This window comes from Mauremys reevesii, linkage group 8, assembly GCF_016161935.1.
Source record: "Mauremys reevesii isolate NIE-2019 linkage group 8, ASM1616193v1, whole genome shotgun sequence".
NCBI classification, from domain to species: domain Eukaryota; kingdom Metazoa; phylum Chordata; order Testudines; family Geoemydidae; genus Mauremys; species Mauremys reevesii.
In genome coordinates this window covers 21,121,591-21,145,068 of record NC_052630.1, presented here as the reverse complement: position 1 = coordinate 21,145,068, position 23,478 = coordinate 21,121,591, and the positions used below count along the sequence as shown (strand labels likewise).

Below are 23,478 nucleotides of genomic sequence, written 5' to 3'. Positions count from 1 at the left end.
AAGGGATGGATGGATGGGGGTGGGGTTTCCTACACACGTCGTGAGGGAGGAACTGACGGTTTACAGACGGGGTTAGATAGGAACCAGAGGGAAATCCACAGGTGCATGCCATTCATGGGTCTAGCCCAGAACCCATTGCAGGGGCCCAAAACTCCTGTCCAGGATTTCCCTGTCATTCTCGCTCGTATGGCAAAGTCTTTGATGGCGACTGTCCTAAGAGCTTTATCTACAGGGGTTGGCGCCTTACTGAACAACATGGGGGGAAACCCAGCAGAGGGCAAGTCTGCCATACTCATCTCTCTCTGGGTTTTCCTGCCCATTCCCCCCCTAGATTTCAAGGTACAGCTGTGCCCTGCTGCCTCACCCGAAGATGTGCTAGCCCGGGTGTGTGTGAGGATTCACCCCCAGCGTTGACAGGTACATGCATTCTGATGCATCCCTCACTTCCCACGATAAGCAAGTCAAGCATCAGCTGCGCCACTAGTTCCAGTGCCGGCATGGAGCCACCAACTTGGATTTTCTGTAGTGATGGGGCGACACTGTGACTGAGTTGGGTATGAGACAGGAGGAAAGCCCCAGGGAGCGGAATTAGCTGAACTGGATTGTGCATGAGGCAGCCAAAGGCAGATCACTCCACAGAGGGCACACAGCCCTCAGAGAGGAAATCCCCCCTCCCGGCATCCTGCAGGCACTGTCGAATTTAACTCCTCCTTGTTCGGAGTTGGGATTTCCCAACATTACTTGCGCTGCTGCCAAAGGGATGGCCAAGGCCTCCGGGAGAGGCATGAGTGTCCTTGTGATCCCAGCACGCTGCTCTGCTGCTCTCCGCTGGCTGTTTTAACCTGGGCCGGGCCTGGCGGTGTGAGGGGCCAGTGTCCTTACCTGAGCGGTAGTAATGATGTGGGGAGCGTGGGATGGTGGGAGACATGCCCTGGCGGCTGTAGGTGGGGGAGTCGATGTAGCCTGGGCTGGAGGCCCGTCTCTGCCGTATGTCAATACTTTCATAGATATCCTGGATGGGTGAAAGGAGATGAGAATGAAGGGCATGGGTCGGAGAAGGCGCATGTGCCTCAGGTTCTGAAGCATGGAGATAGCTGAAACAAGGCCTCATAAAGGAGTCATAGAGTGGGGGAAGGAGGTGTTTGTATAGGCAGAGTCACAGCTTTTCAGGAAGGCAGGGTCTTCTCTTTCCTTCAGGGAAACGCCCCCACCACCCCAACCCCATGGCAGCCAGGGACACTGACTCTTCTCAGCTAGGACAGGGTAAAGTCTTTGTGATGTAACGGCACAGTGGGTGTGGTGAGCTGGGTGGTGCACAGGCCTGTGTGTGGCTGTGGAATGGGTGTACAGTACAAAGTAGCCATCTGGCATTTAGAGACAAGTCACGCATCTCCTATGTGAGCTCTGCTCCTCTCAGCATGCCTGGGGCTTAACAGCAATAGCTGACTGGAGTCGTGTCCCCCTGCAATGGATCTTTGCAAGCAGAGCAGCTGAGAAACACCACTTTCCCATTATTTCGTGGTTTGACTTTTTTGGTGCCTGGAGAATTCCCTGTTTTTTCCCTTCACAATGTCCCCAAAAAAGGGATGCCTCCTCCCCCACCCCACTGCTTTGGCCAAGGAAGGCTGGATGCATCTTTCTCCAGAAACTGTCAACATTGCTCCAAGATGCAACTGATGGGCCCACCTTTATGTAACAAAGATCTCCCCACTCTTACACCAGGGCTGAGCACATGGGCCCTGCTCCCTGTTTCAGAGCAATCTCAGGCAAACATGGCAGGACTGTGCGGCTGGCACTCCAGACCTAACTTGAAGAAAGCGACTTCCAGTAGAATTACTGCATTAGCATCATAAGCCAGATTCACTCCCGGTGTAATTCCACTGACTTCAATGGAGTTACACCAAGAAGGGATTCAGCAGCCCAATAGCTGTCTCCATTCAGAACCCCCATTGTCAGGCATGAGGGGTCCCCTTGGTCCAGCCAAATCCTTCAGTTATAACTCCACGCAGGTCCCACCCACCTCCAGCCTTGCGGTCCCAGAGGTCTCTGGAGCACGGTGTACTTACCTGAGAATACGGAGACAGCGTTCCAAGGGACTGGACGGGGAGGAGGTCCAGAGACAGCACAGGAGGGAGAGAAGAGAGAGGGACATGATTAATGGGCAATGTGACTGACCCAGGCCTCATAGCACTTCATCTGCCCAAAATTACAGCCCTCTTAGTGAAACCACAGCCACATTAAAAGGGCCAGGCACTGAGGGAAACCTGTGGGAGAGAAGACTCCATCGATGGGAAATAAATAGCAGCCTGTCCCTCCACCTCAGCCACTCTGAGTCCAGACTGGAGCACAGAGGGGCTGCCTTGATCCCATCCAGCTGGTGCTCCAGGGGAAATGCCTGGTGGAGGAACTCACAGGAACAACTCATTTCTCCCCAAGGGGAAGAGACTTTGGGGGAATTCTTCAGCTTCTTTCATTTGGTGCAGAATATCCCCCCTCCCCTTCACTGGAGCTGGCAGGCAGGTGCTCCCATGGCCATGCTGGGATATACAATGTATGGGAGAATGAAGCCATTCAAGCTTCGCTTTCCCAGTTTGGAAACAACTGAAACAACCAGCCCTTGGAGCCCGTAAATCAACCCCTTGCCTGCTCGTGTCTACAGAGTCTGACCTGTTCACAGAGCGTCTGGCTCTGCATGCTTGTAGCAAGACTCCAGATACAATGCTAAGTCCAAGAGGGTCCTGCTCTTGCCAGAAGGGATTTCTCCTCTCTCCTGCCTGTCTGAGTTTCACATACAAATAATGACATTATAGCAGCTGCATAGATGGGGAGGTGAGGGGAAATGCCCTCAGAGGATGAGAAGGGACAGGCTGAACCTGGGAAGCTCCAGATGCAAATGTCTGGCTATGGTGCTTCCCTTGGAGTTGGTGAAACAGCAGCAACTAACTCAATGGGGAGGATATAAACAGATGGGAGCTAAGCGAGGTCAGATGGGTTCACAGAAGACACCATCCCACTATGAAACATGGCTTCGTGACCTACTATGCAGGGGTCAGAAGATGCCACCAAGAGCAGCACTGGGCCGTCTGGTCAACACACTAAAATTGCATCAATTCAAGAGGTTTACACCAGACAGCAGCGAATACAGTGAGACCCACCCAAAGCAAAAGGCTCCAAACCTCACCCCACAGCTTGCGAGGCCTCCGTAACAGCATGTTGCTGAGCCATCTGATGCACAGTAGCTTCCCATGCTACCTTTCTGTTGCTATCTCAGTTGCACTGTCCCCTGGCGTTGGAGGTCTGTGCTGCTGCATGCCATCCCTGTCTGTGTCATAGGCCATGTCGCTGTCCACAAGAGGCCCTGACACGGCAACCTGCATTCTCTGCTTTATCCAGAGATCATTTGCAGGCGCAGCTCATATGGATGAAAGGCAGCAGAGCCCCCAGCACACAGTGCTGCAGAGCGCCTCAGGGGGCAGTTGCCTTAGCCAGCTCACAAGCCAACCACCCTTAGACCTGGGACAAAAACCCACAGTGAAAAAGCAGAGGTGCAAGGAATCCAGAAGCCAGCAGCGTGTTTTCTTAGCTTCCCCCTGTATGGTGCTTTCCAGAATCCAGGCCCCCATTCTCCTCTTGCCTACACTAGTTTTACACTGCGGAATGTCAGCGACCTCCATGGACTAAATCTCAATTTACACAGGTGTAAGGGAGAGAAGAACCAGGCCCTCAGTGCCCCAAGGCCCTGATCTGAGGCCAACAGGAAACTCAACCCAACACGGTGAGTCTGTGTACTGAGCTATGCTTCCCGGGCAGGTGAGAGCCCCGTACAGCTCCCGGACACTGCACACAAAGGACAGCGTCACTGCTCCCACCTTGGTACAGAGGGCACAGACAGCTGAGTGCTCTGGACGGCTGGCTCACGATGAACCCAGGCACCTACTTCACACTGGAGATTTCAGAGAAGTCATTGCTGGTTATTACAAAGGTCTCTTCTGTGACCATTTTAAAGGGCCCAATTCTACCCTCAGCTTCTATAGTCCTCAGTGGGAGCTGGATTAGGCAGGATCTAGTTTCCCTCCATGTCAAATCCATGCACTCATCTCCTTCTCATTTAAGTGGGTGAAACTGTCCAGCAGTCCCAGCTTGCCCCCAGGATTAGGGCAGGGGAAGTCCCATGCCAAGGGCTGTGTTGGTTTCCTTCCACACAGCTCTTTCTAATATCCCCGTGGACATGGACAGCACCATTCAGTCCCCTGCTCCCTTCCCATCCCCATCCAGTGGAGTCAGCGTTAGATAAGGGCTGTCCTGCCTAGACCCTTGCTCTGTGGACACTGGTGAGGCTTCCCTGCAGCAGACCCTCTGGTGAGCCTTCCTGCACCCCATCTAAGCAAGGAGGGTGCTCTTTGGAAAATGGACTGCAGGGTAAATAGCTGCAATTAAGGATCAGATTTTCAACAGCACCATTTGGGGTGTGAGCAGTTCAGGTGCCTGTAGAGTGACCCCGCCGCAGATCTGTCCTTACAGTCTGTGCTGGGCGGAGGGTGCTGCGGAGACACCCCCTTCCCCTCATTCATTTCCTGGGCTCAGATGCACTGGGTGACATTCCCCAGAGGAGCCATTTCTTGGGGCCACCTTTCTCCTCAAAGCACTCCCTTCGGATTACATGGTGTGACCAATCGCCAATGGCCTCCATCAGCATGGGCAGAGTCATAGATTGTCGCTAACTGATGCTGTAGCAGTTTTCTGGCTCACTCTTGTGGCCCACAATGGAGGAGGCTGGGGCCAAGGTTCTCCTGTCTTGGCCCATCCTGGATTTCCAGACAACAGACAAGAATCCTCCTTGGAGATGTTCTGGGCCAGATTCTGTTCTTGGTTCCCCCACTGTAAATCTGAAGTAACCCCACTAATGCCAATGGAGTTATTCAGGCTTTACACCCACAGAACTGTGTCATCCCCCCCCCACCCCCTCAAAAAACCCTCATCAGATCCTGAGGTCCCTGTCTGCAAATGCCAAATGCAAATGCCCTGTCTGCAAAAGACTCAGTACCTCCCCATAGCTATATCTCTCCAGCGTCTCATCGGACGTGTATCTGTGATAGGGCTCGTAGGAAATGAGGTCGGGACGCTGCACCTCGTAGATGGCTTTAATCTTGGGAAGAGCTGCCAGGTCTTTGTAATTAAGGATCTCATTATCCACTTTAGCCTAGGAGACGGAGAGACAGAGGCAGAGAGACGGAGACAGAGAGAAAGATGAGGAGAAAGGGAAGGGGAGGCTGGAATATACAGTGTGAAGTTCCCATCAGAGCAAACAGAACCGGTGTGCCACCACAGGAAAGGGAAAAACGTAAGGAGATGTCCTCATGAGAGGCACAACATTCTCCCAGGAAGAGAAGAGGCAGCAGTGGGGAAAGGGCTGGGTGGGTTATGGTGTTGAACTGCCTTGGCAATACTCTTCCGAGATCTCCCGTTCATCACAGAAGGCCTGCTGAGGTCAAGGCAGGCAGACACTCAGGGTAGAGACCCCCAAGACCCCTTCCCCATCCCTTGCATTGCAGATTAGAACTGAGAACCCGCTGCTCCCAACCTGATCTGTGCAGGGAGATCTCCTCCTCCTGTCCCTGCTGGAACATATGGAGCCACCCTTTCCCCATCACATCGGAGACTGTGTGGCAGAGCTGTACTTACACAGATGACTCGGTTGGGGGAACCAATACTGGAACCAGGGGGCGAAATGGAGGTTTCTGATGTTCTTCTGTGCTGTGTGCATAGAAAACCACAAACTGGATCAGAACTTAAGCTGTCCGTCATTCAAATCATGGAGATTATGGGACCAAATCCAGCCTTGGCACAACGTAGGCATAACACCATTGAAATCAATGGAATTTCACTTGCTTATATCAGGGCTGAATTTTCCCCCACTGTCCAACTCCAGGACAAGGACAGCACCCCCAAAGTCCCCCATGCCCTGAGCAGCAGGCTATAACCCTGTGAAACTGCCCAGCAATGCCCTCTGTACTCCCTCCCAATCACTGGGTTTGCACAGTCCAAGATGTCCAGTCCACTTTAATGGCCAGATTCAGATCCAGCAAGACAGGCCCTGCACATTAAAATCAAATGATTCTGAAAGACATGTAGCATGTTGTCTGCCGGTTGTAGACACACAGGCCACTGTTAATCAGACCTAATGCTAACTGAACAGAGCAGCAGTGAGTAAGTGCAATACAGGATAGAGAACACTAGAGGGAACTTGGTGCAGGGATTGGAAGGTTGAAGAGGCAAGAGGGTGGAGGACCATTACAATCTGTGGGTTTGCTTCCGTAAAAAGTTTGTTTCTGGCGATGATTTCAGTCCTTCAGACCACTCTCCACAATGCCCTGTCAGTGAATTGGCAGGCATGTTTTATTCCGGCATTGCTCTGGCATCTTGCACCACAGCTGACAATGCATGTTCAATATGCCCCTGAGGACTGTGAGCATGGCCAGCAGCCTCACCACGGACAAAGGCCTCCCAGTGCTGCTTCTGAACGGCACACAAGGAAGGGGGTTGAGCAGGCCAAGTCATCAAACTTTCCAGCAGGATGGAAAGGCACTTTACAACAGCTTGCATCCTGCAGCGTGGCTGTCAAGCTGTCACTGAGACAGCAGGGAAGCAAGGGGCAGATCTGGCTTATCCTGATGTTATGCAGGGTGCAAAGGCAGGCAGCTTTGATGGGCCATATGGTGACTGCTCTCCTGGCCTGGAACATTCCTGGGTTTGTGTTTACCTACAATTTAACAATCAGAACACCCACCCACCCACTAAAGCACAGAGAGTCTGGCCGGTCTCTGACTGTGGGCTGGAAGCATCTCTCCGCAGGGAGGAGGAAATGGCATATGGAGCATAGGGGAATGATGCCTCCTTACTCTGCTCAGTAGCAGTCCTTGCAGACATTTACAGAGCCGCAGCTGCTCTTCAAATGGAGTCCTGCCCATGACTCCCCATGGCTAGAAGGATGATGGCTGCAATGCAAAACCTCTGAGGTGAGAGGGGGATCCTCAAAGTTCTGGGTTGCCGAGGACCCTTTGGAAAGCAGGAGGCTGAATGTGCTGACCCTTGGGCCAGGGTCTTGCAGCATTTTTGGTACGGCAGGTCCCCCTTAGTTTGGGCCTTCCCCCCATAACTCATTTCCAGCCAGGGACCAGAGCGCTCAGGGGCACTTTCAGAGATGTCTGCTTGTCTCACACTAGAGCATGCTTCTGGCCCAGCCACCTGCACAGAAACTCCATCATGAACCTCTGACGCTCCAGCTTACCTTCAATTTCTTCTCTGCTCTCGCTGCCTGTTTGCAGATCGGGTGCCACACTTCAGAACCTGAAAGCCAAGGGAACAGCAGAGGATCAGAGCCTTTCAACTCGCCACTGAAGAGACCAAATTGCCACTCATAGTCAGAACCAGGTGTAATAGTACCCCTCCATCCTGACTGGCAGCACACCCAGCTAGCTTAGTCCTGGACCTGCAAGCAGCTCTGCAGATGCACTTCAATCCTGCCTTACAACTGCCCCCACTATTCTAGTCCTGGACCCCAACAGCTCTGCTGAGAATTCCCAATCCTGGTCTTCCACATCTCCTGCTGTTCCAATACTGGGGTTCTTGGGAGCAAAGCCTGCAAGTCATATGCATCTTTTGGATTAGTGGTTCTCAACCAGGGGTACGCCTAGCCATGGGGTACGCAGCAGTCTTCCAGCATCAACTCATCTAGATACTTTCCTCGTTTTACAACAGGCTACATAAAAAGCACTAGCGAAGTCAGTACAAACTAAAATTTCATACAGTGACTTGTTTATGCTGCTTTATATACTGTACACTGAAATGTAAGTACAATATTTATATTCCAATTGATTTATTTTATAATTATATGGTATAAATAAGAAAATAAGCAATTTTTCAGTAGTAGTGTGGTGTGACACTTATATTTTTATGTCTGATTTTGTAAGCAAGTCGTTTTTAAGTGAGGTGAAATTTGGGGTACACAAGAGCAATCAGACTCCTGAAAGAGATATAGCAGTCTGGAAAGATTGATAGCCACTGTTTTAGATTGTCAGCTCTTTGGGGCAGGGGCTGTTTTGAGATCTGAATCTTGTACAGCGCCAAGTACATTCCAGCAAACTCCTTTCACTCGTGATGTAAACTTGAACTTGAATCCAGGTCTCCACAGTTAACAAGCCAGTGCAACATCCCCCTCCTATACCTATGGATCTGTGAATGGGAGACCCTGTGAGCCTATAAATGGTGCGAGTCTGCATCAAATCACCAAGACATGCCAATGGGGCCCTCACTGATGGAATACTGAGTGAGATTTAGACGGCATAGCTGCACAGCTTCTGCCGGATGGGAGGAAAGTGACAAGCACCCAAGTCCAGCAATGTCTCTGTTAGTCTTTGATTTGTCAGGTTTATTGACTTTCCTGGGCACCTTCTATATTACAGTGTGGCCACAGGAATGTCCTTGGACTGGGGCTGATGGATAGGAGGGCCGGGCAGAGGCACTGGACCAGTGCTGTAATATGATCCTTTATGCCTCAAAACAATGTGTAATTCTCCCTTTCCAATCCATTGTGGCTTCTCTAGCTCCCAAAGCCCGAGATTACTGGCTGGTAAAGGTCAATGTAAGCTCACAGGCCCTCTGTTCTCTTGGCTACATAAGTCATTCACTGTTGAATCGGATTGTGTGGATGGGTAGATAGAAGACTAAAACACCACCAGCTAAATGCCAGACAAATAACTCGCCTCAGAGGTGAAGGAACAGATTATTTAAAAATAAACTTTCAAACAGAAGAAAGGGAACTGCAGGTAGAAAACTGACAGAAACAACAAACCTCAACTGGAAAGTCCATTCCCCATTTACCTACCTACCAGGACCTGTGTTCAGGATTCCATGCTTTTCCTGGAAACAGCGGAGCATTTTCCTGCCCCATCCCTGCTTTAGGTGGCCATATTGGAATCAGCTGTTCCAGGGGTAACACAGAATCTTGAACTCAGGTCTTGGCTGGTAATGTTTGATGTTCACCTGTGAGATCAGGAACCAGCCCCCAAGGGAATTCAGGATCAGAGTCAAGGTGAGAATGTGGCTGTAGCAGCCCCAGACTGGGCATGTACCAACACAATCCCATCCGATACTACAGGTTCATAAATTATCCATTCCAGAAAACCAGACCCCTTTTCTTCCTCACCCATTTGTAGGTGTCACATTTTGGGCCCCTGGATGCTGTGACAGCACCAGCCTGTCACAGGCCATGCATTAGGGATGACAGCCAGGTGCAGAGCTTTCATAAAACATCCCTGCCTCCCCACCAAACAAGAGGCGCTCTTCTGGGAGCATGCCGGCTGACATTCCAGCATGACACTAATGGCATGGCCACTCCCCCGTGTTCACGCCAACACGATTAGCATCTCATGGAGGAGTCAGTCAGCCCCGGGCGGAGGGCTCCTGCCACAAACCCTGCAGTGCGGGAGCGAGAGGGACCCAGCCCTGCAATTACCCCACAGACTTACAGGGGTAATTAATGACTCAGGGTGACAGGCAGCTGCAGGTTACCAAAAGGAAAACACACCCTCCCTCAGAGCTGGAAATAGCCCCAAAGGCAGCTTCAGCAAGGGATGAACATCTCCAGAGACCCGATTATTTATCTCCTTTTTGCTGAAACCAGCCAACCCAGCCACCTGTGCTGCATGGCTTAACCCCTTCAGTGCCGCACACAGCAGAATCTGGAAACAGAGGAGGGTTGGTTTTGTAGTTAAGGCACTGGGGTGGGACCCAAGAGATCTGGGTTCAATTCCCAGGCTCACTATAAGAGCTCAAACATGTCCCTTAAACCAATAGTGGCCACTGACTGTGTGTGTCTGTTTCTCAAGTTGGGCCCCCCAAACCTGTGGCCATTTATGAAAATGATGGTCCTGTTCTCTCTGTGCCTCAGCCTTCCCGCTGCAAAATAGGAACAAAGAGGCAGCTCCTTACCTCACAGGGGACAGCGAGGGCTAACCTCTGAACAGTGTGAAATGCTCTAGACACTACAGTGCTGGAGGCCAAAGAAGTTCCTAGATAGGTGGCTCTTTAGCCATGGCTGGGAATCCCCCACCTGGCCCAATGATTTGTGTGTTCCAATGGTGCTGGCCAAGGGCATGCGCAGGCTTGTTCCAGCAGCACTGATGAAGTTAATATGTTGTTTGCACCTGTGTTACTGACAGTGACTCTGAGCGAGAATCAAGCTGCCCAGGAGGGACAATTTCTCCTCCAGGAAAATGCTCCCAGGTCAGGGCCAGCTCCAGGTTTTCTGCTGCCCAAAGCGGCAAAAAAAACGAAACAAAAACATGTCAGCGCAATCACACAGCTCCACTCTTCGGCAGCAGTTCGGCAGCGGCTTCCTCTCTTCCTCTTTGGTGGCACTTCGACGGCAGCTCAGAGAGGGACTGAGAGACTCACCGCTGAATTCCCGCCGAAGACCCGGAAGTGCCGCCCCTTTGTATTGGCTGCCCCAAGCACCTGCTTCTTTAGCTGGTGCCTGGAGCCGGCCCTGCCCCAGGTCCCTGAGACCTCCCTCTTTCGCTCTTAAAGATATGCTCTGACTAGGAATTATTCCGAGGAAGTTTTGTCGCCTGCATTATACAGGTCAGACTATGATCACAGCAGTCCCTCCTGGCCTTGGAATCTATAGCATTTCCTGACTCACTGAGCTGGAACGTGGGAGGCAGGGGAGAGTGGGGTGACTGCAGGGCTGAGAGCTCCGGCTGGGCGTAGTTGGTCACTCCCTCCCCCCACCAGGAAGGAAGGAAGGAAGGAACATTTCACATAACAAGATGACTGCTGAGTTGTGTTCCCCAGCGTAGCTGGTAAAGCAGCTGTTGTGCCAGGAGTCAGAGCCCCATCCTGTGCAATGAGGAGACAGGAGCGTGGGTTTGTAGGAAAAGTAGATCCAGTGGGAGATTCTCTGACACCATTGGAACACAGCTAACCTGCATTAACCACAAGTCAGCAACAGCTCTGGGGATCTGGTTGCATGAGCCAGCCAGGACTGGGACAAGTCACCACAAGGATTTTGACTCCTAGTTCACCTGCCAATTTCCATCTGCCTGCTGCGATTGGGGTAACCCCACTCCCAGTTCAATGCATCCCTGCATTGCTGGTTTAGAAAGTGACACTAGTGACCATCAGCTGGGGGAGGTTTGCACAAGGCCACGTTCCCAACATTGCTGGGATCAACAAATTATCTTACAGGCGGAGTTTAGTGACAATGGATCTGTGGGGCACAGAGGAGGTGTTAATCTGCCCATCCCACAGCCTGAGCTTTCTTCCTGTGGCGAGGGTGTCCATACCTGTGAGATACATCTCCTCCCCTTCCGTGAACATCTGGTGGCAGCGGACGCATCTGGCACAGGTTGGGTGGTAGTGCTTCCCTCCTGCCTACAAACAAGCAGAGGAAAATGGTTCCTAAGCAAGCAGAAAATGCAGATCCACTTTTGCCTCCATTCCTCTGAGCAGGAGCTGCCCAGTCCCCTCTACAATCCTTTTGCTTGCAGTGCAAAACACAAAGCAAGATGAAAGAGCCTAGCAAAGGAGAGCTGGGGCCCCAACAAGGAACGACAGATGGCAGACCAGCCCTAGACAGACTAGGAGACTAATATCTTTGCCATGGAGCATGAAGAGAACCCATGTCCGGGGTCCCATTTCCTGCAAGCAAACTGAGCACAAGGTGGATGTACAATGCTACAAGCTCCGCCTTTCACACTCACCTGGCAGTAGGGTAAATGACTATCCAAAGTGCAGGGCAGCAGAGAATTAGGCCCAGGCAGCCCCAAACCAGTGAACTGGGGACCAAATCCTGCAAACTTTGACTCCCACAAGCACACCTCAAAGTCAACAGTATTACTTATGTGAGTAAGGACTTACAGGATCAATTTCTGCATTTGCTTTCAGAAGGATTCTGTAGCTGTAGCTCAGAAATGTCCCATTGTTCAGGTATGGAGCCATATTTTTCACCAGTTCCCACCCCAAGCATCTCCACTGGAGTTGGACAGGGTGCCCACTTTGTCCCGGCGGGGTGGGAGGGGGCACAGTTGTGAAATATCATAGCAGTGGCATAGGCTTCTGTTTGGCAAACTGTCACTGGGATTTTTACCATCTTGGGAGAGGGAGAGACACACCCACAACAGTACAAGGGGCTCACTAGGTTTCATTTTGCAGCCCATTCCAACGGAGTGAAAGCCAAAATGATTCCTGCTTTATTATTTTTCTTCCAGACCTGATTTCTTGGGACTCTCTAGAAACTTTTCTGCTGCCTTCAGTGCAAATGATGCCCAAACTTTGGAAATAACAACCTGCTATTTTCCCACTTGTGATGTGGCTGGTCTGTTCTCCCTGCACTCTGACAAGGATAATAGGTTTAATTGGTAGCTTGCTTCCACTCAAAATGTCTGCAAGAATTTCAATTATAGACTCATTTGCTGGGCTTCCAAGCTCAGAGGCAGCAGTTGGCTCTGGACTGGACTGAAACGTGGTGTGTGCTGTACACAGCGTAACCCCTAAGGGACATTTTATTATAATATCAGAAGGGAGAAGGACTAGTCAGGCTGGTAAGGGAATGAAAGAAGGGCTGTTGTAACTTACTGTATCTAACTTAACTGTTTCTCTCGTATCAGGAAACAATGAGGCGAATGGGATAATTTGCTAAGAGGGGATCACTGACTCCATCATGAGAAAGGTTCTTACTAGATTATCTGTGGGGCACTGATAATCGTAGACAGAGCTTTTCACCATCCTAGTCTTGGCTTCAGTTTGACCCAGGTTGGTTTAGATGGAAATGTTACTCTCCAGTGGCTCTTCTGCAGCTTGTGTATGGACATGAGTGGATGGGTCTCAGCAGCAGGTGTCAACATCACAGAACGCTCCCACCTGACTGGCATTAACTGTCTCTTTCTGGCTGGCAGCTTCATCAGACAGGCCCAGGAGCAAATGGGCCACGGAGATTGAACTCCCCTCACCAGGTACGTTGGCAGGGTCAGTGTGTGAGGGAAGCTCACTCTGCTGCTACCCACGCAGTCCATGTTTTGTAGACAAGCAGAGGAGCTCAGGGGCTCGGGCTTCAAACCCAGCGTCCATACTTCACTAGTGCCAAATTCACTTCCAAAAGAAAGGACGAAAGTCAGAAAAGCCACTTGTGGCACGAGCTGTGGAGGAGGTTCTGACACTAGTATAGGCAGAAGAACGAAGGGCCAAATTCAGTTCTTACTGAAGTCCAGAGGACTTTCCATTGCCTTCTCTGAGGGCTGGATCAGTCTCTAAATGAACAAGGACAAGTGGAGCGGTCTCCACTGTCCGGAATGCCTTCGGACCATATATTTCTTTTAAATACATTGTATATTTTAAATAATCTGTTCAATGGTTTCAGGATTATGCAAATCCTAAACCTGCCCTGCCACTAAAAATCCAAAACACCCCTCTTCCCCCTAGGATTTGTGAGAAGCCCACTCTGTATTTCCCATTGTTCAGAAAGGCATGGCTATTTTTATTCCAGACGCTTTAGCGTGACTGGAATAGCAAGGGTTACTGCAGGTCAGGTCAATACTGAGCTGTATTGGCTGAGCTGTGTGGAGACACAGGCCTTAAATAGGAAGGGACACTGCTGGTCAGCACTGAGATACACTAGCTGGGCTGTGCAGAGTGGAGTACACCGCAATTCAGGCCTATCTTTCCCTCTAATCACAAGCTCTGAAACAAACATCCACAATTTAAAACTCAACAGTCCGTCTGCAAGGAGAAGTGATTACACTTCAAAGCAGAATGCAACAATCTTGTTTATTTTGTCTTGATTAAAATCACAGCCATTGTAAAAGCCTGGTGGAAGCTGTGAGTGAAGAGAGCTACTCATTATTACTTGGGGTCCCTTAAAGATTCATTAATCATTCAAGGCTGACTGCACAACTCACAGTCATTTGGAACACCCAGAGGGTCACGGGATAGCACAAGAAAGCTCATTAAGGCCTAAAATTATTTAAAGGAGCCTCTTCTATTTTGAGCTCTGCCAGACAAGACAATGAAGGCCTATTGCTTTAAGGAAAATAATGCAGCTCGAACTCCTGGGCATCCCACCGTAGCCTAGTGACTGGTTTGTGATTGGCATTGGCTGGCCAGAGGTGCAGAAGGAGCCCTCTTCAGGGCAGTGCAGGAGCAGAAGAGACTTGGGAGAAAGGTGAGGGGTCACTCACATTTCAGGCCATGACTGAGCAGAGACTGTGCAGTGACACTGCACTGGTTTTCTGGAAAGATAGGTCAAGTAATGCCCAAGGAGCTCTCTGCGTCTCCATCCCTCTGCAGCCTTCACTGCACAGCACATCCACTTCCCATGCCCTGTTTCCCTCAGCTCCATTCCAATAGCTGGATGAAAGTCAGTACCAGAGTCTGCCCAGAGGTACCCCAGAGCCCAGCTGATTTATTTCCAGCCTACTTGGTCACTATTGCACAGTTCCCTTGCCTGGGCACAGGGAGTCCCACCTCCGTGTCGCAGCAGAGATCTTGACTAACGGGGCACAGCTGATGTTCAGAACGCTGCAGACATGAACCAATTCTTACCCACCGCGAGCCATGAAAGGATCATTATCCCCCATCGCAGGTGGGGAGGCTGAGGCAGGAACCAAGGACAGAGGTGGATGTGAACAGTGGTGTCAGTTACAAGCTGGTGAGGTGGTGTAACGTGGACACAGAGGAGGCAGAAGAGCAGGGTGGCAGCATGAAGAACTGCCCCAGGCCGGGGTAAGAAGGTGGAAGGCAAAGCAGCTCCTCACACTCTATATCCCCCCCTGATGGTCACTCTCTGGTACAGCTCTGCCCTTCTGCTCCCCAAGCACGTGCACATTGACCTCTGATGGAATGGATCCAAAGAGGTGAGGTGATTTGGCTGAGGTCACAAAGGGAGTCAGTGTCAGAGCCAGGAGGCGAGCTCAAGAATGGACAGCACCCAGGTCTCAGCTTCAGCCACAGTCCCCTGAAGGGAGTGGAGAAGGGGCTGGATGGCCCAGGGGGCTGGATACCAGGTACCTTTTGCCTCAAAGTCACTGCTTTGGAGCCAGCCCAGGTCAGTAGGGACCAAAAGCAGCTACTATCTCATGGCTCTTTGGTGGCTCCCGCACAGAATGAGTGAGAGAGGCCTCAGCCCAGCTACCACCACAGCTGCTGGCTGGCTCAGCAGGGAAACCATGGAGGCGGTACCCCGCTCCCTCCAGGGCAGCAATAAGGCACACTCCCCCGCAGCTGCCCACACAGTGCCCATCATGGGGATCCACACAGGACCCCACTCTCCAGGACCCTAAATTCACTTGAAAAATGTCTTTCAAAAAATAGCCAAGTTGAGCGAGAGCAGCGGCCAGCAGGATCACTCTGCTGGCACCTCTGGATGTCAGGCCCCCCTCGTGTCCCTGAGGGTGTCGGAGTTAGAAAAGCCCTCTATGCCTTCTGCCTAAGACTAACCTGGCATGGGAACCAGGTGGAGCCCAAGGCTGTCAGACACGCCCTTTGCAATGCCCTCCCTGCCGAACAGCACTTGGAATGAGCTCCATGAAAGGGACGGAGTGAGCTACTAAAGAATCACACCTAAAGCCCTGCTGGGATGCAGAAACCAGCCAGGTCCTTTGTGCTGAATCCCTGCTAAAAGAACAATACAATGCTGCTTGGGCTCGTTAATACCATTCACATAAACTCCTGCTCCTCCTCTAGACTGGCCTGTCTCCCTTTGGTGCTTGCACCTTACCGCTGGCTCATTCTACCAGCCTAAAGGGTGTGGTTAGTGGGCTTAGCTCGGGCCTGCTGCTTCCCCTTGCAGACAGCTCTGCACCTCTGCCAAGCCTTTCCCCTGCTAGTACACAGCCACATGACTAGCAGCCGTGTTGGCTGTGTTGCCATGGCAACTGATAGGGGGAGTGGAGTCTGGCTACAATCACGCTCCTAGGTGACTGTATTGAGAGAAGCATCTGAAAAATGTGCCAGTCTCACCAGGAGAGCAGGTGCAGTAACTGATGGTTATCACGGGCACTCAGCAATGCCCATGCTATATCTGGGAGATCAGATGTGTTGGCAAAGTCCCTGGCCTCCAGTAACAGGGGAACGAGGCTAGGATTGAGGAAGGAGGGGTCCCTTTGAAGAGGCACTGATTTTAGCTCAGGTGCTGGGGCAAGGCACTCTGTAGACAAATACCACACTGCCTCTGCCCATCCATCCACCTCCAGTGCTCAGATATTACGGTGTTGGGCATGGTGCCAAATTAGAACCCACACAGATCTCTAGGAAAACACCTATTAGGTACCCACGCTACATACACATGCTGGCACCTACTATCTGGGAGGATCCTCCTTCACCCTGCCACTTGTGCTAAAGGAATAACTTCCTCAGCAGATCCTTGTATGTACCTATCACCTGGGCCACATCAGCCAGCCATATCTATTACCACAGTCACCTGTACCACCTCACTACTGCGCTGCAAAGTGGTGCTGCTGCTTCTGTGACTATGACTCCAATTCCAGAGGACAGTGCTGCTCTGTCCCACCCCAATCCCTGGGAGCCAGCCATTTCTGAACTCAGGATACCGAGGTCAGTCAGCGTCCAGACCTCCATATTATAGAGGAGGAAACTGCGGCCCAGCGATGGCAAAGGGCTCACCCCCAAGTGCACAGGGAATCAGTGGCAGAACCAGGAATGGAAGTGAGGACCCACAGTGCCCTGCTCTAGCCCATAGATCACACTACCTTTCAGTCATTTGCATCACCCGAGTGTGACTGGAGGGGCTGTGGGTTGCAGAGAGTGGGATTTAGGGAAAACCCAGTTAAAATGGCTCATGGCAGTGCTTAGGTCATTGACGAAACTCTCAGGGGGTCCCCTCTGCAAAGGGCTGGCTAGATGGTTCCTCTGCACTGTGGGTGGGATTCACTCGCCCGGCCCTCTGCTGCTGGAAGGAAGCTAGCAGTCTTCTGACTGCCCCAACTCACCTCCAGGACCCTGCCACTGATGTATCGGTCACAGGTCTCACACTTAATGCCGAACTGGGCATGGTAGTCAGATTCGCAGTATGGAACGCCATCCCTTTGGAGGAGAGAGGGAGACAGGAAGTGAGAGCAGGGTGAGGGGCAACTGAGAGACCCCGCATGCATGATACGTGGCTTTCACTGCATCAAATGGCTCAACTGAGATGTGGCCTGTATTAGAACGACCTCCCCAGAGGGGTGTTTGCTGGGAGGCTCTTCTGCTGTCTAGGGAGCAAGCAAGTGACCATTGGAAGGCTGGTGGTGAAGCAAGAGGGCAGCTTCTTCAGTCGTCACCCCTCCTACCACAGGATCTTCTCACCTACCCTAGCCCCCACTTCCCACCCTCTCCCCACACAGGCTCTCCTCACCTACCCTAGCCCTGCCTCTCCCCACCCTCTCCCCCACATAGGCTCCCCTCACCTACCCCAGCCCTGCCCACAAGCTCTCTTCATCCTTCCCCCCACCACTCCCCTGTTGGCTCCCCTTCCTCTGTCAGCTTGTTTCCCCTGCAGGCTCCAGCTCATTGCTCACTCCACACAGGAGCAGGGTGAGGATTTTATTACAGGCTTCACCTCCACACCTCAGTGCTTCTCTCAGAGAGCAGCAGGAGAGGAGTTCCAAGTGCAAGGGGACATCTTCCTGCAGGCCAGGTGCCTGATCCCCCGCCGCCCCCCCAGCCAGGCCAGGCTCATGCAGCCCCTCCGCCCCCAGGAGGGGATTCAGGGCTCCGGGGCTGCCTGTCAGAGGGCCCCATGCTACCCTTGGTGCCTCAGACCCACCGCATCTGCACAGACCACAGCAATTGTTCAGAGCTGCTGGCCCTTGACCAGCTTCAGAGGAGGGGATGGAGTGGGACTCCTGGGGCAGCTAAGCCGTGCTCTGGAGTCTGAGGAGGAGGAGACGAGTGGTACGAGGGTACAATAGAGTTGCTCTTGCCTGCTAATGTGACTGAATGCGCCTGCAGCCTCCTAGGGGCTACCTAAGCCTGGCCTGTAAAAGCCTGACGGCGGGCATGCTTCGTGGGCCAAGGCCGTGCCAGAAACCCTGCAGCCGGCCAGCATGCAGAGCAAGAAACCCTTTCCCTGCTGCCTGCTCTCAGCCTCAGACAGTCACAAATATACACGGAGCCCACAGCCCGCTGCTGTGCCCAGCACCACAGCCACCAAGGGGTGAGGGACAGTGACAGCCTGCCTGGGCCAGAAGCACAGGCCACTCGAGCTAATGGTGACTCTGCCCTGGGGGAGCAGGTCCAAGGCCCATGACAGGTACTTGAGCAGATGTGCTGTTCCATTCGGAAGAAGGCATGTGTGCACATACGCTCCAGCCAGCCCCTTCCCTGCGCAGTACCATGTCTTGGAGGGATGCGACGATCCCCCTCCCCATCCTGGTGAGCCCCTTCCCTAGGTCTCCTCAGAGACATGTCTAGCACTTCCAGGATCCATCCTTCCCACCCATTGTGGGGTGTGTGCGGAGACAGGTGATCAGCTGGCTCCCCACCCATCTCTGTGGTATGTGCTTTTGCAGCCCCTGCAGCCTGAAGGGCGAGGGAAGTCATGAGCCTGCAGCAATCCCAGGGGCGTACACTAGCCCTTGGCCTCCTTGTTCCCCCTCCAGTGAGTGGCCACGGTGCAGTGAAGGATGACGGGTAGGGGTGAGGAGACACTCACTTGCTGATGTACTCGCCAGTCAGGATGATCCCGCAGGTTTGGCACTTGAAGCAGCTGACGTGCCACTGCTTCTCCAGGGCCAGGAGCGACTGGCCGTGCTTGATCTCCTCCTTGCAGCCCGCACAGTCTGGGGAGACAAGGGATGGGGCAGAGCATGAAACCACCACAGCTTCCTGCCCCAAGGGCCTCTGCAGCCTGGCGAAGGCCAGGGGCGGCTCCAGGCACCAGCACGCCAAGCGCGTGCCTGGGGCGGCAAGCCACGGGGGGCGCTCTGCCGGTCGCCGTGAGGGCGGCAGGCAGGCTGCCTCCCGCGGCATGCCTGCGCAGGGTCCGCTGGTCCCGCGGCTTTGGCGGACCTCCCGCAGGCGTGCCGCCGAATCCGCGGGACTGGGGACCTCCCGGAGGCAAGCCGCCGAAGGCAGCCTGCCTGCCGTGCTTGGGGCGGCAAAATACCTAGAGCTGCCCCTGGCGAAGACACAGCTGGGAAAGCCGCGCAGGGTGAAATTGCAAGAGTTGACAACACCAAAGCCCCGTTCTCATCTCACTGTCATCTAGAGCAAGGCTCTGTGACTCACATATTTCAAACCCTGCCCAATCTATAGGGGACACATTGAGACAGTTTGTTGACTCGTCCCATCATTCCCTAAAGTCTTGGGAGCCAGGACAGGATCCTGTGCACACCGAGTGACTCAAATGCACAGCCCCACGCTTACAGCAATGTGCACAGATAAACACACACACACTGAGGGTAGGTCTGCATGGCATTTGGCGGTCTGACTGCAGCTCAGGTGGGCATACCCGCACTGGCTTTATTCTAGCTAGCACAGCTGAAAATAGCAGCGAAGACCCAGCGGCATGGACCCTGGCACTGGATTGTACAAGCTTGCCCAGAATCCGGAGTACATACTTGTGTTGATAGCCCACACCGGGGTCCATGCCACTTTATCTTCACTGCTATTTTTAGCCAGGCTTGCTAAAGTCAAGCTTGCAGTGTGGACATACTCACAGGTACACACAAATTCCCATACACAGAATCACAGAGAAGTGTACACACACATAGAGAATCAGACCACTCTCTCCCTGTTCTCTCCCAGAATCAGACACCTTTTCACCCACTGATATGGGTCCTGGGAGAGGGGCTTCTGATGAGAGCTAGCCCAACACACATTGCATTTTTCTCCTAATGGGAATATGCATCTTCAGCACGTTCCCTAATGAGTCCCAGCACTTTGTGTATTGCATAGCAAGCTTCCACAGTTGGTGCTAAGAAAGAGCTGGGCTCCTCAGAGGAAAACTGGGTGGGGTGCCAGAAGCACAGACAGCACATGGGCAAAATGCACTGGGAACATGCCATGATTCTGCTGAGCAACCGGCACCCCCAGCCTCACCCAAAGCAGATGGCCTCACTTGGTGGGCATCAGGGTGTGGCCAACCTGCTTGGCTCATCCTGGTTTTCAAGCTGCTTTTCTGAGATCCTTGGAGTGAATGCTGGCAGGAAGTCATGTGTGAAAGGGGAATAAATACCAGTGACAGCCACTTCCCAGCTTGGGTGGATGGGGATGCAGCAGTCTGCTGTAGCCATGGACTCTGCCAAACATTTCCCAGTGTTATTAGCAGCAGTTCAGCTCTACCAGTGGAAGCCCTGGTGCCAAGCAGGGTTTACCCACTGGGTCATGAGCTAGGTGACCCTGGGGTTAAAATACTGGCAGCCCTTGAATCGCATCCATATTAGTGCTCCTAGCATGGCTCCCCCCTCGGGTAGCAATGGTGGGAAGAGTCTGGCAGCAAGCTGAGCATAGGAAGGGCTGTTCTCTAAGCTGTGTCTACATCAGCCCGCTGCAGTATTTACCAGCCTTCCTTCCTTTCCCATTTCCCTGGGCTCCCATCAAGGCTGGAAGCAGGAAGCATATGGGCCTGAGAGCCCCGGCTTTGACTCCTCTCTGCCCTTCTCTCTCTTTCACATCAGGGACTCTCTAGGATTTCAGGAGTCTGTGTGATACATGGACAAGGTGTTTCTTTTTAACCTCTTTGCTGACGGTCTCCAGGGAGATTTCAGTCCCCTGTGCTGTACGAATGCAGCAAATACAGTGCATTGCAAGCCAACCGAGTGGTAATCTCGACAGCACCAAAGGTGTGTTTTACCCACCACACTTCAGGGCAGCCGTGCAGCTCCATTTTACCCCCATGCATCTGCCTCATTAGGTAGCACTGGAGTGGCACACAGAGCAGCAGCTCAATTAGCCCCTTCTCGCGTGAGTCATTCTCTGCTGTGCTCTGGCTCCTGCCCTTACATGGCACCACTCCCCCGGGTTTGCTGCTCACCCGCCTTTCAGGTTTGCTCCTGTTATGTAGGCAGTCAGGGGGCCTTGGAGGAGACTTGCAGAAGCAGCCTGCAGCCTTCTTTGGAGATGTCCTCATCCGAGAACTTACCCTTGCTTTTGCTACTAGACAACAGTGGCACTTCCCTCACCTCCCTCAGGGGTCTGAGGCTCTGCAGTCCCCTACTGGCTGCAGTGCCATGGAGGTGATAAGGGTGCAGGCCAGGAGCAGCGAGAGAAGCTGTCTTGGCTTATGCACATCCTGGATGCTGCCTGCAGCTAGTTATGAATAATCCATGCTGCCCTTGGGTAACCTCAGCTCTGCAGCCTAGACGAGGAACGTCTGAGAGAGGATTTCAGAGGCGATGGTCTCCAGGGCACCTGACCGGGAGAGGACATGGAAGTGGGTGGGAAGAAACAGATGACACATGTGGTTCCCCTTCCCTTCCCCTCTGCCAAGAGCCTCCTAATGGACACTGGGGGTGGGGGAAGCAACCTTGTGCTGACTCAGCGCTAGTCTGACCTGGCTTTGCTGCTTTCATCACCATCATCTGGGGTCTTTCATGTCCAACTCTGCCCGGAGTGTCCCCATTGAGGCAGGGGATTCACTGATCTCTTATGCCTGGGGCCGACAGGAGCATACTGTAACATGATGCCAAAGCCAGACCCCTGAGCTAGGTTCACACCAGATCAAACCATTGGCCTCTCCAGTCCAGTTCCCCGTCTCTGTCAGTGGCCAGTACCAAATTCCTCAGAGGCAGCCCTGTAATGAACAGTAATGGGATAACCTGCCTGGAAGGGATGTTTCTTCCAGACCTCACCAGTTTTTGTTGGCTCTTGCCTTCAAGCAGGAAGGGTGATAGCCTAACAATATTCTAAAATCCTGTCCCGTGTAACTGTAGCCTCCACTCGGTGGGGGTCATGGGATGGAGTGGACACACGAGAGAGAAGTGAGGGACTGACTGTTTAGGGGTTTCCAAGTTTGGAGCAGATCAGACACCCTTACGTCAAATTGAAATTTAAATGAACTAGATTTATATAATAAATTGGGTTTTCCCCCCCTCTGCTTTCCCCCACACCTCCAATGCAAGAGCTCCCTGAACCCGAGAGCTATGGCTGGGATGCGAATCAAGCCCACGATGGGAAACTCCACAGTTCAGGGGCCCACACTTCAGCCTTAGGTTTCGAGTGGGAAAGCAAAAAGCCACCTTTTCCCCCGCCCAGTGGTGTGAGGGTGGATCAGCCAGCGCCGTGGGGTCTGTCTGGGTTCACTGGGTCAGTGCTGTGACTTTCACATTCTGATCCACAGATTTTTATTCATTAAAATCCCATTGAAAACAAAACAAAACAAAAAAACAGAAGGAAGAAGTCTTCCATGTCAGTTTCTAAAAATGGATGTTGTTCTCCTGAGAGGCTGAACCCCCCTCCATTGGAGCTGTCACCTGCTACCCTTTAGGGCAATCACATAGGCAAACTTCTCCACAAAGCAGGGCTGGCACTGCCCAACACACCCTGTCTGCCACCCAGCAGCTGACACTGCTATGCTCTCTTGGGCACCTGCTGAACAGTGCAACATTCGCAGGACTCCCACCAGACTGTCCTGGCAGAGCAGTGAGTGACTCCTGCTGGTCTCAGTGGTGTCCTTTACTGGTGCTGTAGTGAGCGCTTGTGCTTCTGCCACTCAGCAGCTTGGTCCAGGTGACATGACAGGAGTTGGGTCACCAGGGCATGGCATGGCTCCCACTTATCTCGGTCTTCTGCCATCTGCACAAGAATTATGCTGATGCAGTTCTCCCATGACTGGGATGGCAGCATACACAGTATATGTGGGTACCAGCAAAGGATGGACCAGTTATTAACTCATTACAATCCCCTTCCTTGGACAAGGGCCTCAGCCTGCTCCCTCTGTGAATGGCTCATCAATGGTATAAAGTCCCATACTCCCTAGCCATACATTGGGCATTCAGCCACCTTTGGTTGAGGGCAAAGCCAGATGCCCCCTCGCCAGCCCACAGAGCAGGAAGGAAAGTCTTTGCAGTCACACAGGCTGCTAAGCTGAGGAGACAGAGACACAAAGGGAGGGAGAAGGTAAGAGGCGAGAGCTCTAAAAGCCAAAGTGCAATGTAACTGGGGAGAACCAGGACAGAAAGAAAGAGAGAGAGAGGAAAAATAGAAAGATACTGTAAACATAAAAGAAACACCAAGACAATCCTAGGCCTAATCCAAAGGCCATCAAAGCCAATGGGCGCCTTTCCACTGCCCTCAATGGGCTTTGGATCAGGCCCTGTGTGTGAGGGTATAAGAGGTGGCTGTTCAAACCCAGCTACCATAGCGGGGCGAAGTGAGTAAATAAAACCCTAGCGAAAACCAGTGCCTGTTTCCCCTGGATGGTGCTGCTCATGTACAGAGGGAGAAGCCCTGGAGCTCAGTACACTTCTGAGGAAGAATGCGAGT

At 52.5% G+C, this 23,478-nt stretch overlaps 1 protein-coding gene across 8 annotated transcripts in view; it reads right to left on the bottom strand.

The window, feature by feature from the left end:
• The window catches only part of ABLIM3 (actin binding LIM protein family member 3), a 113,034-nt gene that overhangs the window by 19,300 nt on the left and 70,256 nt on the right, over positions 1-23,478 (bottom strand). For 7 of the 8 annotated variants that reach the window (XR_005583488.1, XM_039483679.1, XM_039483680.1 and 4 more), the window contains 8 exons: positions 18,707-18,833; positions 17,004-17,097; positions 11,346-11,433; positions 7,289-7,347; positions 5,683-5,754; positions 5,045-5,200; positions 2,067-2,096; positions 883-1,012 (listed from right to left, as the gene is read on the bottom strand). Coding sequence is in view for 7 of the 8 variants with exons in the window: in XM_039483679.1 (XP_039339613.1) it covers positions 883-1,012; positions 2,067-2,096; positions 5,045-5,200; positions 5,683-5,754; positions 7,289-7,347; positions 11,346-11,433; positions 17,004-17,097; positions 18,707-18,833 (756 nt within the window). In the remaining variant the exon portion in view is untranslated. The remainder of the gene's footprint in view (positions 1-882; positions 1,013-2,066; positions 2,097-5,044; positions 5,201-5,682; positions 5,755-7,288; positions 7,348-11,345; positions 11,434-17,003; positions 17,098-18,706; positions 18,834-23,478) is intronic. The other variant, XM_039483685.1, reaches the window with a different exon arrangement.